Source organism: Schistocerca piceifrons, chromosome 8 (assembly GCF_021461385.2).
Source record: "Schistocerca piceifrons isolate TAMUIC-IGC-003096 chromosome 8, iqSchPice1.1, whole genome shotgun sequence".
NCBI classification, from domain to species: domain Eukaryota; kingdom Metazoa; phylum Arthropoda; class Insecta; order Orthoptera; family Acrididae; genus Schistocerca; species Schistocerca piceifrons.
Genome location: NC_060145.1, coordinates 93,932,327 through 93,951,227, shown reverse-complemented (window position 1 = coordinate 93,951,227; position 18,901 = coordinate 93,932,327). Strand labels below are relative to the sequence as shown.

General features: G+C 37.4%; 1 protein-coding gene across 1 annotated transcript in view; it reads left to right on the top strand.

Annotated features, from left to right (window-relative positions):
- Positions 1-18,901, top strand: part of LOC124711740 (calcium release-activated calcium channel protein 1-like) — a 147,533-nt gene that overhangs the window by 114,526 nt on the left and 14,106 nt on the right. Inside the window, exon 3 of the mRNA XM_047241951.1 lies at positions 4,803-5,069. Within this exon, the coding sequence (XP_047097907.1) occupies positions 4,803-5,069 (267 nt within the window). The remainder of the gene's footprint in view (positions 1-4,802; positions 5,070-18,901) is intronic.

Here is an 18,901-nt window from a genome sequence, read left to right as displayed (position 1 = left end):
AGAAATAAAAACTTTGAGGTTTGCCGACGATGTTGTAATTCTGTCAGAGACAGCAAAGGACTTGGAAGAGCAGTTGAACGGAATGGACAGTGTCTTGAAAGGAGGATATAAGATGAACATCAACAAAAGCAAAGCGAGGATAATGGAATGTAGTCAAATTAAGTTGGGTGATGCTGAGGGAATTAGAGTAGGAAATGAGACACTTAAAGCAGTAAAGGAGTTTTGCTATTTGGGGAACAAAATAATTGATGATGGTCGAAGTAGAGAGAATATAAAATGTAGATTGGCAATGGCAACAAAAGCGCTTCTGAAGAAGAGAAATTTGTTAACATCGAGTATAGATTTAAGCGTCAGGAAGACGTTTCTGGAAGTATTTGTATGGAATGTAGCCATGTATGGAAGTGAAACATGGACGATAAATAGTTTGGACAAGAAGAGAATAGAAGCTTTCAAAATGTGGTGCTACAGAAGAATGCTGAAGATTAGATGGGTAGATCACATAACTAATGAGGAGGTATTGAATAGAATTGGGGAAGGGTTTGTGGCACAACTTGACTAGAAGAAGAGATCAGTTGTTAGGACATGTTCTGCGGCATCAAGGGATCACAAATTTAGCATTGGAGGGCAGCGTGGAGGGTAAAAATCGTAGAGGCAGACCAAGAGATGAATACACTAAGCAGATTGAGAAGGATGTAGGTTGCAGTAAGTACTGTGAGATGAAGAAGCTTGCACAGGATAGAGTAGCATGGAGAGCTGCATCAAACCAGTCTCAGGACTGAAGACCACAACAACAACAGGCCTACTGTGTTTGTCATTGTCACCTTTATATCACTCTAAGTGGAAAAAGCAACTGTTGAAAACAAAACATTCTAACAAAACCTGCATGCCTGAATGCAGTAATACAATAAATTTAGAGCAAACATTTTATTTTCGTCTTTCCCCTCTACAGCACATTTCTCCTTCAGTGGCATGCTAATCTGGCTTAACAACAAGTAAATGATATCTTTTTTTAAATATCGGCATCCAGCTCAAGCTCTATCAACTTTCATAAGGACTTGTAGTATGAAACTATTTATTCAGACATCAAGAAACTCCCTGTTGGATGGCTCTCATCGAACAGTGAGGTCCCCCAAAAGGCATTGAGAATTCGCCACCTGAGACCTTCCTGGTTGCATGACATAGCACGCTGTCTAAGTACCCAGATGCAAGAAACTCTGTAAGAATGGGGAGGACCTTTCCCACACTGCAGCTCCAACTTATGCAGGCCTATCCAGGGTCACCCCAAGCTCTCACCAGGAAGCTGCACCAAAGCCCCAGCAACTGGAGCCACTACTTTGATTAACTTAATAACAAAATAATCTCTAACAGATGCTGCACTGTCTGTTGAAACATAGCATCAAGACGTATCTACCACACATGATCACAAAATGTAGTTTTCAGGGTAAACTCTACTCCTTTTCTTTTTAAACAGACCCAAAAACAGTAAAATATGGCAGACTCTGTTGGTAACAGCACATCTCAGAATTTTCCTCGAAACACTTTTCATTCACGGATACTCTGACCTCTCTTATGCTGCTTGTACCCAGAAAGAAATACTCTCTATTGGTATTAACAGAATCTTCCGTCGGTTCTTGGTAGAACAACATTATAATAATAAATGAAAAGCACCAGTTTGCTTTTGTTCTACAATATTATTTTTATTGCTAACCGGTTTTCGGCTTACAAGGCCATCTTCAGGCATTTACTGAGTATTATCACCAAAGAAGTTAAATGTTAGCAGACAACACTGGAAGAGAAGTAACACATCTAGAGTGAAGTAGAAAAATACAGTGAGTAACATCTTTGCAATGAAATAGTAAAAACTGAACAGTACATAAATAACAATGGAGTTGACAGGAAAACATTTAGCACAATATAAGAATAACATGCCTACATAACGGGATCTATTGATAAACAAAACTATTGAAATAAGATAAACTTAGTACTAGGCAAGGCTGCATCAAGAGGTATGAAACATGGAGAGTGATACACAACCAATTAAAAAAGAAGAGACAGTTGTCAATGTAAATACAGAATACACGAAGAACTTAAGCTATATCAATACGATAAACAGAAATTAATAAATGCAGGAAAATTGAGGTGTTTGAGGGAACCTACAGTTTGAGAGTGTGGTGGTACTGCATTTTAACATTAACTTTATAATCAAAGCAGTGGCTGTATACCAGTTTACATTAAATAAATGAGCAAAGTAAAATATGAACAGTATTTGATGAGACAACTACAAGGGGAGTTAAACATGGACAGTAATACAAGTACAAGTTAAAAGCAAACCCTTAACTATTGAAACTACAGCATATGTGGAATACAAAGACAACTGCAACAAATAAAACAACTTTTGACTACAGGAAAATGGGAATATGTAGGAAGAGAGGATGTGGGAAGTAATGAACAACAAAGATGATTATATGAAGTTTAGGAGAGGGGAAGTGTTGAGTTGTGTCTGGTCATTTAGGATGAGATCTGGACTGTGAGCAAGATGTTTGTTAATTTCTCTATTGGTCTGAGAAATGTCATAGTTTGTTAAAAAGGTAAGCCATTCAAAACAATCTCACATAAATCTCTGCCTCTGGCACCAATTATAATCACATGACTTTTTACTCTATAGTTGGTAAATTGAAGTAACCCACCATTACAATGGCATGATCAGGGAAGTATCTTATGATACTGTGCAAGTATTCTCTGAAGTGCTCTGCCACTACAACTTTCCTAACGCTTAGTAACAAAAGTTCGATTGTACAATGCACCAAAGAAAATTTGTGACACTGAGGGTATCTTGGTAGGGAGAGTCGCCATCAGATACAGAAATAATTTCAAGAATCCCCCCCCCGAAGCATGTTGGGCCCCTGTTGTTCATATTATATATTACTGACCTGCAAAGCAATATTTAATAGTAACCTCAGAACTCTTTGCAGATGATGGAGTTATGTATAATGAAGTATTGTCTAAAAAAAATCTGCAGAAATATTCAAACAGATCATGATAAAATTTGAATGGGGTGCAAAGATTGGCAACCTATGACAAATGTTCAGAAACGAAAAATTGTTCATGTCACGAAACAAAACAAAAATTAATATCATATGATTGAAATATCAGTGTTTCACAGTTACAGTCACTCAACTCACACAAACACCTGGGTGTACTAGTAACACTTTGTAAGGATATGAAATGAAAAAATCAGAATACTGACAAAGTGCAGTCAGTTTACAAGGAGACTGCATATAGATCACTTGTGCGACCCATCCTAGTACACTGCTCAGGTGAGAGGGATCTGTATGAAAAAAGACTAACAGGAGATATTGAGTGTATACAAGAGGGATGGCACAGATAGTCACAGATTTGTTTGATTCATGAGAGAGCATCATGGAAATATTCAAAAACCTAAGCTGGCAGACCCTAGAATATAGATGCAAATTATCCCCCAAAAGCCCACTTACAAAATTTCGAGAACCAGAATTAGTCTAGATATATTTTTCTTCACTACTTATCACTTCTGTAGAGATCATGAAGGCAATTTTAGACTAACTCCACTACATTTGGAGGAATGTAAATAGTCAATTTTCCCATGCTCCATATGAGGATGGAACGGGATGAAACTCTTAATTATTAACAAACAGAAAGACCATGATGGACTAATGAAAATATTATCAAAAGAATGGATTGCTGCTCACCATATAGAGGAGATGTTGAGTCACAGACAAGCACAATGAAATGATTACTAAACACAAAATGTAGCAGTCTTTTCGTTATGCTTATCTGTGACTCAATGCTTCCTCTATATGGCGAGTAGCAATGTATCCTTTTCATAATACTGTTGCAACTATTAATATGCTACGCTAATGAGCCAAAGCATTATGACCACTGCCCATTATATTATGGGACTGTGGGCATGTGATTCAGAGGCTTGTCAGTTCTCTAAACAGGATAGGAGGAATCAGAGACAGATTCAACAACATTTTTTAGGCACAAGTGTTTTGCTACACAACGTTCAATGTACACTGTTCAACACAGTACTCTACAGTATGTGACCCTTACATGTTCTCATGTTGACCTCATCAATAACAATCTGTGGTAACGGCATGATTGAGATTGAACCAGTTAGTGATCATTTCTGGATATGCCATTATCCTGGCAAATGGCTTCTTGAAACATGCACTGTGCCCAAGACATAGCCTGGTGGGGGTAGTATTACACTATGGGGATCATTCACCTGAGCTTCCATGGGACCTGCAATAGTAATCGAAGGCACCGAGACAGCTGTGGACTACAATGAACATTATTGTGAACTCCCTGCATCTTTTTATCCTCAGTATCTTCCCTGACAGCTACGGCATCTTCCAGCACTATAACTGCACGTGTTAACAGGCCAGAGTCAAACTACAGCAGTTTGAGGGGCATGATAGGGAACCAAATTCTCATGGTCTGAATCCGATGGTACAACCTGAGCCACCAGCTGGCGACAACTCCATGTCTAGAAACCATTGGCCCATAATGTTGGGAGATTACTTGGGTTGTACATGGACATTTGGTGCTACACACCTCCGGAAACCTACCAAAGACTTGTTGAATTCATGCTACATAGAATCACTGCTGTTTTGTCTGCAGACGGTTCATCAACACACTGCTAAACAAGTGATCATAATGTTTTAGCTCATCAATGCAGGTAGTAGTTTACAGTGGTTTGCAAACTGTGTACACGGCAGGTGGCAGAGCATAAGAACCACACTCATTTTGTGTGCCCACAGCAGTCAATGGTGGAGCTGCAGGTGAATGTGCCGACACGCTGCCCGGCCTGGCTGTTCACCATGTTCGCGGTGTGCACCGTGGCACTGGTGGCGGTGCATACGGCTACTCTCGTCATCTCCACCTTCCTGATGCCTGACCTGCACGTGCCCCACCACCGCATCACCCACCCGCTTGTGGTGCGCCTTCTGACGCCCGCGCTGCGTCGGCTCATAGAGATTGCCTGGGGCTGCTCCTCTGTCGCTGGACTCTTCCTCTTCATGGTGGAGGTAACACCTGCCCCTGCCCTTGCATCAGTGCAATAAAACTTGCTCACATGTTCCATTTGCCAAGTGCCATATGGCATCCTGCAGATGACAAGTACAGCTGTAGGCACATATGTAAGTGTAGGCAGTGATGGCTCATAATTTTGTATTCTGGATATTCACAAATTTTTAGATTAAGGTAAGTTTGAGAGTGTGACATTAATAGCATATGCTGTATAACAGACAGTTGTGCTTATCAACAAGGTTATACAACTACAGCCATTGCCAACAATAGTAATAATACAAGGGTCATTCAATAACTAAAGAGACAAATTGGTCTGTAGAAGAAAGCATTTATTTTTAGAAGACAATACTTTTTCTACTTTTCAACATAATCCCCTTGAACATTTATGCACTTATTTCAATGGGCTTCAAGCTTTTATGTTTTGGCTGCAAAGAACTCTTTATCTTGATGTTTGAACCAATTTCCCACAAACTTTTTCATGTCCTCGTTGTCCTGGAACCTCTTTGCATGTAATGCCTCCCTCAGTGCACCAAACAAATGGAAATCACTCTTTGCTAAATCAGGACTGTAAGGGAGACGAGGCAGTACTTCCCAGCCCATTTTGTCAATGGTGTCATGGGTTAGTTGAGCAATATGTGGACGTGTGTTGTCTTGCTGGAGAATCACATCTCTCCTCTGAGATCCATGACGTCTCTCTATATCATGGCTGGCTTCACCTTGTTTGAAAGCAAATCCGAGTAATATTGGCTGTTCATTGTATGCTGCTCTTCGAGATAACAACAAAAACCTGGGCCTTCAGCATCCCAAAACACTGTCAACATGACTTTTCCTGCTAATGCTTGGGTTTTGAATTTTTTCTTGACAGGTGAGTTGGTGTGCTTCCGCTTCATGCTTAGTCTTTTTGCTTCTGGCTCATAATTGTGAACCCAAGTTTCATCACAAGTTAAAATTTAGTTGAGGAAGTGCTCACCTTCTCTTTCACAATGTTCCTTTAACTCTGTGCACACTCTCAACCTTGTTTCCTTGTGTAGCTGTGTCAACTCCTTTGGGACCCATCTTGCACATGTTTTATGGTACTTCAGATTTTTAAAGATAATGTTATGAACTGTGCCAGTACTAACTTGAACCTTATCAACTATCATTTCCACACTCACATGGTGGTTGGCACAAATAACGTCATAAATTCTACTTTCAAATGAGGGAGTTGAAACTGCAACTGATCGGCTAGAACGGTGCTCGTCAGTCACTGAGTCACAGCCATGTTTGAATTGTACTACCCACTTGTAAAAATTTTCACGATTCATACAACCTTCACCATAAACTTTAGACATTCTACAGTGTATATTCACTGGTTTCTCACCTTCAACAAGTAAAACATGAATTACAGAATGAGGTTCAACTAATGTGGATGTTTCAAGCAGACTCGCCATCTTGAGATGTATTTTTGAGGTTTTAAACAAAGCAATGATGATACATCAGCTGATCAGACCTCATCCCAGTGATACCAACTTAAAGCCATAAAAGTACCAAACTTGCCCCGCTAACAGTTTTTCCCCAGACCAATTTGCCACTTTAATTACTGAACGACCCTTGTAATAATAATATGCATAACTTGTCTTAAAAAGAAAGAATTGTTAATCCATTAAATTTCGGGCATGCAGCCGCGCAAATAAAATTTCTTCTACTGATATTTCGGCCGCGTATCGTCCGGCCATCTTCAGAAATACGCGGCCGAAATATCAGTAGAAGAAATTTTATTTGCGCGGCTGCATGCCCGAAATTTAATGGATTATTCATTATGCCGCGAGAAGTTGAAAATTCACAGAAAGAATTGTTTTTTGGAATTTTACTGTTTTGTACGTAATTAAGAACAGTTTATGCAAGAAGCTTTTGCTCCTCCCTGTTTTGCATTTTTGGTAAGGGGAATTTTGTGCTTTTTTATTTTTTTGGGCAAACATACAAGATCTGTAATGCATGTATTAGGCCACACTTTAACTTCTGGAACATTCTTACATTGCACCAACACAACACCTTATGGTTATTATACACATCTTTGTTAAATGTTAACTTTCTGACTGTCCCCACCCTCTTGTTGCCCAAAGTTGGTTTATTAATGTTTGGAGTTAGTTAGTAACTTGGGTGGCTGATCACATTTTCACAGCACCTGTCACACTTGGATAATGACACACTGCAGCCAGTGACAGGGACAGTCAAATTCAAATAACCAGTTCTGTTAATAATAAAAATACTCATCCTTTTTGTTGCTCTTCTTTGTTTGTATTGTTGGCTTGTCGTTCTCCTTTCTGTGATTTATCTTTTAATCATCTAAAGGATAATCGGGTTGATGTTTCAATGCTAATATGAATCCTGGTGGACCTTTTGCAGAGTTACACATATATTTCAGTCATTTCACTTCACAATACAAATAAATGAAACACACATAAATCGTTCTCTATCCTCGCACTTCAAACGCATATAATCAATGGCACAAAAGAACAAAGATTTACCTCTAGCAACATGTAGCTAAGAAATTACTATGACATATCAATCTATATTGTCTCTAATGACCTCGTTGCCGACAGGACGTTAAACACCAATCTCCTCCTCCTCCATCAATCTATATACACACATACATTTCATAAATAAACTACAATTAATTGACTATCTTTTTTTGAGAAGTCCATAATCATAATTGTAATTACATTCAGTATTTATAAACATTGACTTTTAAACATTTTCACATAGCTTTGTAGTAATGGATTTTTGGTTTTTGTGTCTTTGGTTCTGTATCATCTACTTCATATGATCCATGATTGGTTAGTACACTTATTTCACCATAATCATTTTTATTACAGCTTGTAGGCACATTTATTTGATTTTGTCACATTCTGAGCCAATGGATCTGGTCTGGGGGGCCTTAGTTCCTTTGTGACTGACTTATACTGGTAATTTTCTTTTCTGTTAGCATTTAATGCAGAGTTCATGTTGACACTGCACACGAAAGCCGATTCCATCACAGTAAACAACCCAACTCCAAACAAACTGCCATTTGTGGAAATGATTAGATTCAGGTAGTAATGTCTACCAGCATGATCACTTGGCTAGAATACAAATAAGGTACTGAGAACCATAAGGGCCAAAAGCACACCATCGTTGATCCAACATTTAAGTGAATATCAGACAAACTGGTGAGTCGGCTTTTCGTGAATGTTTATACAAACAATGTGGGCCTACAGCACAGATAAACCTGACTCACCATAAGACCATAAGATTTCACAAGTGATAAAATACCAGTGGTCACAAGTGTCAGAGGGATGCCTTTTTTAGGATAGGGAAGGGGGAAAGAAAACAAGTTTTAAGAGAGATTGGCAGACACACTCAGTTTGAGAAAACAGATGAACAGGAGTCAGATTTTAGCATACAGCCTCCATTTAAACAATGTTTAACAGAAAGTAATCAGAAACTGCCAGTTCATCTTTGCCAAAGCAGTTATAATCCCATTAGTATGCAGTATCAGTTACCTTTATTACACCAGAACATTCCGGGACTCAGAAATAAAGTTGATGAGCTACTCATTTGTATCAATCAAATGAATTCATCTAGCCAAATTGACATAATCTGCCTCTCTGAACATCAAGTGACCATTGGTATAGATATGTTACACATACTTCTGCAGAGTAGATATGGATGGAGGAGGAGTTGCCACATTTATTAAAAACTGCCATAAATTCAAGAACATTGACATTAATAAATTCTGTTTGGAGCAGCATCTAGAAGCATGTGCAACAGAAGTAGAGTTCCATAACACATCCTATATAATAGTAACTATCTACCGAGCACCTGCAGGAAATTATAATCTATTCATAAATCATGTAGAAGCTCCTTTGGGTTATTTAACAGGAAGAAACAAAGAAATTTTGATTGCTGGTGACTTTAATACAGATTTTCTAATGCAATCTTCCAGTAAACATTTACTGCAGTTAGTAGTGTTGTCTTTCAATCTAACTCACACTGTAAACTTTCCAACTAGGATCACTAAATCCTCAAGGACAGCCATTGATAACATTTTTATAGACAAATCAAAGGAACAAAATCATATCATAAAACCTGTAATAAATGGACTATCAGATCATGACATGCAGCTCCTTGTTTTAGATGTAAATTCTAAGCAGATTATCAAGACTGCTAAATCTGAGTACAGGAGAGTAGTCAATCAACCAAAAATTGAGTGTTTTAGAAAACTGCTCAAAGATATGACCTGGAAGGATGTTTATAGTGCTCATGACATGAATGAAAAATATAACACATTCATGACCAATGTCAGTACCATGTTTGAAAACTGTTTTCCTCTAAAAGTTACTCAAATTAAACAGATGTCTATAATAAAACCATGAATTACACAAGGAATAAAGATTTCCTGTAAGACAAAAAGGAAAATGTATCTATCGACCAAGAATAACTCCAGTGCTGACGATTTAGCTAAATACGAGCATTACTGTAAAATATTAAAAAAAGTAATTCAGACGTCTAAACAAATGCACTACGAGAAGAAGATAGCAATGTCAGGGAACAAAATAAAAACAATATGGGATATAGTGAAAGAGGAGACTGGTAGAACCAGAAAGGAACAGGAGCAAATAACACTAAGGGTAGATGACACTTTAGTAACCGATGGGCATAGTGTGGCAAATCTATTTATCAAGTACTTTATATCCATTACTGATAGAATGGGATTGTCAGGATCAGTAAATAATGCCCTTGAATATCTGAAACTAGCCTTTACAGATAGCTTCAGGTACATGAATATGTCACTCACTTCACCAAAAGAAAGAACTTCCAATGAAGAAAAACATTTTGAGGCTGCAGCAATACAGTTGAATATGCAAAAGAGTAAATTAATAATAATGTCAGTGTACAGATTACCATGTGGTGATCCTGAAATTTTTAGAAATAAGTTAGAGGCATTGCTCAAAATATTACATCATAAAAAATCAACAATAATTATAAGCGGAGATTTTAATGTCAACTTATTTACTGAAGATGCATCCAAAGATCAGTTCCTGAATGTTTTACATAGCTTCAATTTGTATCCACATATAACTAACCCTACAAGAATAACAAACTCTTCAAAAAGTCTCATAGATAATATCTTCACAAATATAGATGCCATAGAAATAGATGTAATAAATGTTGACCTAGGAATATCTGATCACAATGCACTTATCCTTAAATTTCCCATAGCCCCTGTGACCAAAAATAGTTCATACCAAATGTACAAAAGAACCTTCTCCACAAATAGTTGCAGTCACTTCATAAATACACTGACTAACCAATCATGGGCAGAAGTACTGTTACAAACTAGCACAAACACTGCATATAATGTTTTTTCTTCCCTGTTTATGTTGAATTTTGAAATGTGTTTTCCTAAGAAACTTGTCAAAACAAACACATATGGGCATACACATGCTAACTCCTGGATCACAACAGGTATTAGAAATTCCTCCAGGACCATGAAAATGCTTAACTATAGACTGAAAAGTTGGACTGACCCCAAGGTTAAAGAATATGTAACAAATTACAAAAAAATATATAGAAAAGTAATTACAAAAGCAAAATTACTAAGTAATGATAAATTAATAAGAAAATCAGGCAATAAATCAAAAACTATTTGGGAAATTGTGAAAAGGGAAACAGGTAAGGGCCTCAAGGATCAGGAAATAGTACTCAAAAATAGTGAAAATACTGAATTAAAAGATGAAACTCTGACAAATTACATTAATAATTACTTTTTAAGTGTACCAGTGTCATTAAGTAAAAACTTTACTAAACATGAGAAATTAACAGCCCCAAAAGTAGACAGTAGTATGTTGTTAATTCCCACAAATGATAATGAAATATTAAAGGTGATAAACAGTCTAAAATCAAAAATGTCTGCAGGTGTGGATGAAGTGCCTGTGTCAATAATAAAAAAAGTTGCCCAACAAATTATAAAGCCCCTGGTACATATTGCCAATTTGTCTTTCAGCGAAGGTGTGTTTCCTGAGAGGTTGAAAATCTCAAAGGTTAGACCTCTGTTTAAAAAAGGAGATCCATACAAGGTAGAAAATTATAGACCAATATCCCTTCTCCAATTATTTTCAAAAATTCTAGAGAAATTAATGAAAACCAGACTCATAAATTACTTAGATGCTCACAAACTTCTAAACTGCAATCAGCATGGCTTTCGCTCAGGCCACAGCACAGAATCAGCTATCCATGCCTATACCAAAGAGATTGTCAGGAGTCTCGACACTAAAAAATGTGTAGTGGGAATTAACTTAGATTTATCTAAAGCTTTTGATACAGTAAATCACAAAATTCTGTTAAACAAGATGGAGGCAATAGGTGTAAGGGGAGTTGTGAAGCAGTGGTTTGAATCTTACCTTCAAGATAGAACTCAGGTGGTAGAAATCATCGCAGAGCATAAAAATCAGAAAATCAAGTGGGTCTCAGATGCAAAGAAATTGGAAATAGGTGTCCCACAGGGCAGTGTTCTCGGTCCTTTTTATTCTTGCTTTATATAAATGACATAAAAAATCCTAATATTTCTACCAAAATAATGTTGTTCGCAGATGACACTAGCATAATTATAAGTGATGATAAAAAATCATTAACCACCACAACTGATATAGTCCTGAAATATATTCAACATTGGTTTAATGCTAATGAGTTAACACTTAATCTAAGTAAAACAAATTATATACAGTATGGCAAAGCAACTCAAGATATGGACCTCCAGTTAAAACTAATGGATAAGAAGATAGAGAGTGTACAATCCACAAAGTTTTTGGGCATGCACATTGATCAAAACTTAAGCTGGAAAGACCATCTCAAGTACTTATCCCACATGCTCAATTTGGCATGTTTTGCATTGAGGATATTATCTAGAGTATGCAGCACAGACTGTACTAGACTAGTGTATTTTGCTTACTTTCAGTCCATCGTGTCTTATGGCATAGTGTTCTGGGGTAAAACTAAATCAAGCTTAACAGATATCTTCAAATTTCAGAAAAGAGCTGTACGAATCATAACACATAACTCTCCAAGAACTCATTGTAGGCCCCTTTTCAAAGAACTGCAAATACTCACAATACCATCACTGTATATTTTTAAAAGCATTCTGTGTACAAGAGCACATATGAAAAATCTACGTACAAATGAGGACTGCCAAAATTATAATACTAGAACTCGTAAGAATTTGTATGTAGAGAGGGTAAGGACAACACAAACCCAAAAGCATGTAAGTTATTTTGGAATAAAACTCTACAATGCTCTGCCAGTGTACATGAAGGCAATAATAGATGAAGTAAAATTCAAGACTGAACTTAAAAATTACCTTTTAAGCAAAACTTTCTATGACGTAGATGAGTACTTTGATTGTGTGTAAATTTATTGCCAAAAATTTTAATTTGTATGTCTAAACTTGTACTTTTAAAAAATGTCTTGAAAGTGATATTCCATTATTATGTCTGTAGTACTTGTACTAGTATGATAACTTTGTTGTGACAATTCCTACATCATGTAAATGATATACAGGAAGACAATAAAATGAAATGAAATGAAAAAAATCTTTAAAAACAAAGCATTCTAGTGGTTACGATGAAATATCAACAAAGTTAATTAAGGCATGTTCTTGTGAGTTTAGTACAATTCTAAGTTACTTGTGTAACCAGTCAATTATAACTGGCACATTTCCTGACTGGCTAAAATATGCAGATGTTAAGCCTCTATTCAAGAAAAGGGATAAAGAGATACCATCAAACTGCAGACCGATTTCACTTTTGCCAGCATTCTCAAAAATTTTTGAAAAAGTAATGTACAGGCAGCTTCTCAACCATCTGACCACAAATAACGTATTATCAAGAACACAGTTTGGATTTCTGAAGGGTTCTGATGTCGAGAAGGCTATTTACACCTACAGTGAAAGTGTACTTAATTCATTAAGTAGCAAGTTACAAGCAGCAGGTATTTTCTGTGATCTGTCAAAGGCATTCAATTGTGTGAACCACAACATCCTTTTAAATAAATTAGAATTCTATGGTGTCACAGGCAGTGCTGCAAAATGGTTCAACTCATACTCCACTAACAGGAAACAAAGGGTGTCAGTGCAAGGGACTAGTGAATTAAGTCATCAGTCATCATCAGAATGGGAAGAAATTACATGTGGTGTCCCACAAGGATCCATCTTAGGGCCATTGCTTTTTCTTGTGTACATTAATGATCTCTCATCAGTTACACTGCCAGAAGCAGAGTTCGTTTTGTTTGCAGATGACACAAGTATTGCAATAAATAGTATGTCGAGTGTAGTTCTAGAAAGATCTGCTAATGATATTTTCATGGATATTAATAAATGGTTTAAAGCCAACTCACTGACATTAAACTTCAGAAGGACTCACTATATGCAGTTCAGAACCTGTATGAGGTTCCACCCAGCATATGCATTAAGTATGAAGAAGAGCAGATAGAAGAGGTCGACAGTCTTAAATTCCTGAGATTACAACTTGATAATAAATTCAGTTGGGAGGAGCACACCACAGAACTACAGAAACACCTTAACAAATCTGTATTTGCAATTCACGTGTTAGCAGACATAGGCGACATAAAAATGGAAAAGCTTGCATACTTTGCCTACTTTTATTCCATAATGTCATATGGTATAATATTTTGGGCTAACTCTTCAAGTCAAACAAAAGTTTTCAGAATCCAAAAGCGTGTAATATGTATTATTTGTGGAGTAAATTCACGGACGTCCTGTAGAAACCTCTTCAAAGAACTGGGTATACTAACTACTGCCTCTCAGTATATTTACTCCTTAATGAAATTTGTCCTAAATAATATATCTCTTTTTCCAACAAACAGCTCAGTTCATACATACAATACCAGGAACAAAAATGATCTGCACAACGACTTAAAAGCACTTACTTTAGTTCAAAAAGGGGTCCACTAATCAGGAACACTAATCTTCAATAATTTGCCAGCAAACATAAAAAATTTGGTTACAAATAAAGATCATTTTAAAAGGAGCCTGAAAGACTTACTACTCCATTGACGAATTTTTTAATAGAAACAAATGATGTATTGTATATATTCATACTATTAGTACTGTTATTTCAGCTTAAAAAAAAAAAATTGACATGTTCCACATCCACGAGGATCTCCTCAGCATGGATCTATGGAATGAAAAACTAATCTAATCTAATGAATCATGAATATCTACATTCTTACAGTTGACAAAGATGTGCTTTGTGGTTCTCAGCACCTCAACTGGATTACTATATGATAAAATTCAAAACTAAATATCCTATAACTCATTCAGAAACACGCAAAATAAGTTTTTCTGTCAGTATAACTATAACATACACTGACATCCAAACTAATTTTGCTATGTTGTTGAGTGAATTGATATATCTGTGGAGGGTGCTACCATGCAGCAGGATTTCTGCCAATCAAATGGGGTTAAAAGTCTGCTGCAGTGTGCTACCACCCGAAGGCACTGAAGTAAACTTGTAGTTGAGTGGCAGGGGCTAGCTATGCATGCCATGAACCATGCATGTTGTTTTTCAAATCCATATGTATTTGGCCTGTAAGGCAATTTCATGAGCCAGTTGCCCGCAGCTTGTGGTCGTGCGGTAGCGTTCTCGCTTCCCACGCCCGGGTTCCCGGGTTTGATCCCTGGCGGGGTCAGGGATTTTCTCTGCCTCGTGATGACTGGGTGTTGTGTGCTGTCCTTAGGTTAGTTAGGTTTAAGTAGTTCTAAGTTCTAGGGGACTGATGACCGTAGCAGTTAAGTCCCATAGTGCTCAGAGCCATTTGAACCATTTTTTGAAGGTGTGCTCATGACACTGATGCCAAGTTTCATAAAGTGTACAGCAGTAGCAATGTAGCATAGTGCAGTAGATTTAGTCCTGTGTATTTCAGATCACTGCATCTACATTACATATAACAGCATACGAAAGAAAATAACCAAAAAACATGCAAGGTGTTGAAAGTTAGGGTGTTCATGTGCTCTTGTGCTCTTACACAGCAGCTGATACTGTGTAGGTGCAGGTGTAGATGTAGATGTAGATGCAGATGTAGATGTGAATGTGGAAGGCCACAAATAAATCAGTTACCACACAATAGATGAAGAATTTAACTCTCTTCTGATTTATTCTTGCAGTATATTGAAACCAATGCTCCTTCACAGTGAATCAGGAACAATAGTATGTTGAGGAAAAAACAAATGACACATTATACATGAGAAACAAACAGATTCAAGTACGAAGCAAAGGTGACTGGCAATATTATTAAGAGTGAAGTGAATAAGTTCAGTATAGTAAATTATGTTGGACTACCCGATAACAGTATCTGCATGGCAGATGATGTTAGATTAAAATTATTGGCCATGAAATTCAATGAATTCTTCCCAACAATGGTAGAAAACATAGGGGCAGGAAACTGACTGCCAAAAGCAAATCCACTAGATTTACTTACAATGGTGTTGTGTACTTCTTCATAATGCATCAGTTTTGCCAGCTCCACTCTTAGAGTGGAGAGCAGCTACGAAGGTGGAAGAGGGTCGCGTTCTGTGCAGGGAGATAGGGAAGATACATTGCAATGCTGCCAATTTCCTTCCTTCAGGTCATGCTCTGAGACAACTGATGGCAGGCTAGCATAAACATCGTTCCACAGTGAACTTTAAGAACTGCATTCCGAGAATCCTTACGTGCGCGCACACACACAACCTTCCACATAGAATTAATTAATATTGAATTCAATCACAACATTCCCAATTATACAAAATGTTGGGATAAATGATTTCTCTACATTAAGTTCTATATGGTTGAAGATGCAGACTCCGAAAGAAAAACAGCTGTAAAGAAAAACATAAAGAAAAACAGGAAAACCACTGCATGTGGTAACAAGATATATATGCAAAAATTTATGCTGTTTTCAGATTTGTAAAAACTTTCTTAAGAACACTAATTTACATATATGTAAGTAATGACAAACATTTTTCCTATTGTATAACAAAAAGCAAATGAAATCCCAGCGACAATGCTGGAACCTCAACGAAATGTCTCTGAGGGATAGCACAAAAAGAAACAGTTGTGTTTTGCTCAAGGTGGATCCCTTCCAAAAGTATAGTTTATTTGTAAAGCAAACAGAGTTGGAAGAGCTTCAATCTCAAGATGATACACACACTATTTTGTCAGTAATCACTATGTAGCTTCATTCTTTCTTTAAATACTGTCAGTGTTTAGTGTTCCATCTTTGAATGACAAGGATTTGTTTTGTTAATCAAACGAATTTTTGCATTGCTTACATTAGGCACCCACAGTGATCAAATACATTTACATTTAAAACATTTTCAAGTTTTAATAAGTTGTGACCATAAGGATATCAGAAATAGGTCATTTAATGTGTTGCTAAAAGCTAATTTTCTTTCACTGTGCAACCTACTATGGCATTATAGTGTGTGCACTCATTTGAACGAAATATGTGTTATGAAGAAAACAGCATTGTTACGAGGTCAGAGATGAAACTTGAGCTACTAATAATTTTTTATGCTGCTGCAGGCACAGTCACACAAAGTCATAAATAAGTAGCAGTAATTGGTGCTTACATACTTCAGTCCTGACAAAACTCTACCATCTGGTGAGCAAGATGTATGAAACAGGTGAAATACCCTCAGACTTCAAGAAGAATATAATAATTCCAATCCCAAAGAAAGCAGGTGTTGACAGATGTGAAAATTACCGAACTATCAGCTTAATAAGTCACAGCTGCAAAATACAAACACGAATTCTTTACAGACGAATGGAAAAACTAGTAGAAGCCAACCTTGGGGAAGATCAGTTTGGATTCCGTAGAAACACTGGAACACGTGAGGCAATACTGACCTTACGACTTATCTTAGAAGAAAGATTAAGGAAAGGCAAACCTACGTTTCTAGCATTTGTAGACTTAGAGAAAGCTTTTGACAATGTTGACTGGAATACTCTCTTTCAAATTCTGAAGGTGGCAGGGGTAAAATACAGGGAGCGAAAGGCTATTTACAATTTGTACAGAAACCAGATGGCAGTTATAAGAGTCGAGGGACATGAAAGGGAAGCAGTGGTTGGGAAGGGAGTAAGACAGGGTTGTAGCCTCTCCCCGATGTTGTTCAATCTGTATATTGAGCAAGCAGTAAAGGAAACAAAAGAAAAATTCGGGGTAGGTATTAAAATTCATGGAGAAGAAATAAAAACTTTGAGGTTCGCCGATGACATTGTAATTCTGTCAGAGACAGCAAAGGACTTGGAAGAGCAGTTGAATGGAATGGACAGTGTCTTGAAAGGAGGATATAAGATGAACATCAACAAAAGCAAAACAAGGATAATGGAATGTAGTCTAATTAAGTTGGGTGATGCTGAGGGAATTAGATTAGGAAATGAGGCACTTAAAGTAGTAAAGGAGTTTTGCTATTTGGGGAGCAAAATAACTAATGATGGTCGAAGTAGAGAGGATATAAAATGTAGGCTGGCAATGGCAAGGAAAGCGTTTCTGAAGAAGAGAAATTTGTTAACATTCAGTATTGATTTAAGTGTCAGGAAGTCATTTCTGAAAGTATTCGTATGGAGTGTAGCCATGTATGGAAGTGAAACATGGACGATAAATAGTTTGGACAAGAAGAGAATAGAAGCTTTCGAAATGTGGTGCTACAGAAGAATGCTGAAGATTAGATGGGTAGATCACATAACTAATGAGGAAGTATTGAATAGGATTGGGGAGAAGAGAAGTTTGTGGCACAACTTGACCAGAAGAAGGGATCGGTTGGTAGGACATGTTCTGAGGCATCAAGGTATCACCAATTTAGTATTGGAGGGCAGCGTGGAGGGTAAAAATCGTAGAGGGAGACCAAGAGATGAATACACTAAGCAGATTCAGAAGGATGTAGGTTGCAGTAGGTACTGGGAGATGAAAAAACTTGCACAGGATAGAGTGGCATGGAGAGCTGCATCAAACCAGTCTCAGGACTGAAGACCACAACAACAACAACATACTTCACAGCAAGCAATCCACTCCATCATCTTTGCTCTCTGACATAGATGAGTCAGTCTCATCAAGACTTATGATGAATGGTTCCATAACCATGTCCCTCCCAATTTCCCTGTTCTAACTTTCATCTTGCGGTTTTTCTGCGTGTCTTACACAAGCTGCCCATGCAGATGTTGAGATGCTGTCAATTGCCTCATGTGTAAGTCCCTCACCATCTGCAGTTTTGAATGTATTGCTCGTTTCCACAAGATATGCTTTCATCTGAGCCCATACCAGCTCAATTGGTTTGTAATGGCAATGGTATGGGGGTAATCTAATGATACGATGTTCATACTGCTTTGCAGTTTCATCTATCTCATAAACTCTGTATGCAGGGTTGTGTTGATTGACAAGAACCAGCAATTGTGCTCTAGTATGCGACGAGTTATGAGGTATTCCATTAGATGACAGCCATGCAATAAAGTCTGTCTCTTTGGAGTTCATTTTGGAGTTTTGTTCACTTGCACTAAGTGGATGCTTGCATTGTCCATGACTATAACTGAAAATGCAGGAATATGTGGCAATAATTGTTGTGTAAACCATCTTTTGAGGACGCTGTATGTCATTTCAGAGTGGTAATCATCAGAATTCTTAGCTTTAGACGCCTCAAAAGTCAGCTTACCCCTAGGAATAAAGCCAGTATCTGCTGATCTGACATGAAGCACTATAATTCTGTTACCCTTACCAACAGGAACTTTTAATCCATCGTACCCATCGCTCATTTTCCAGCACA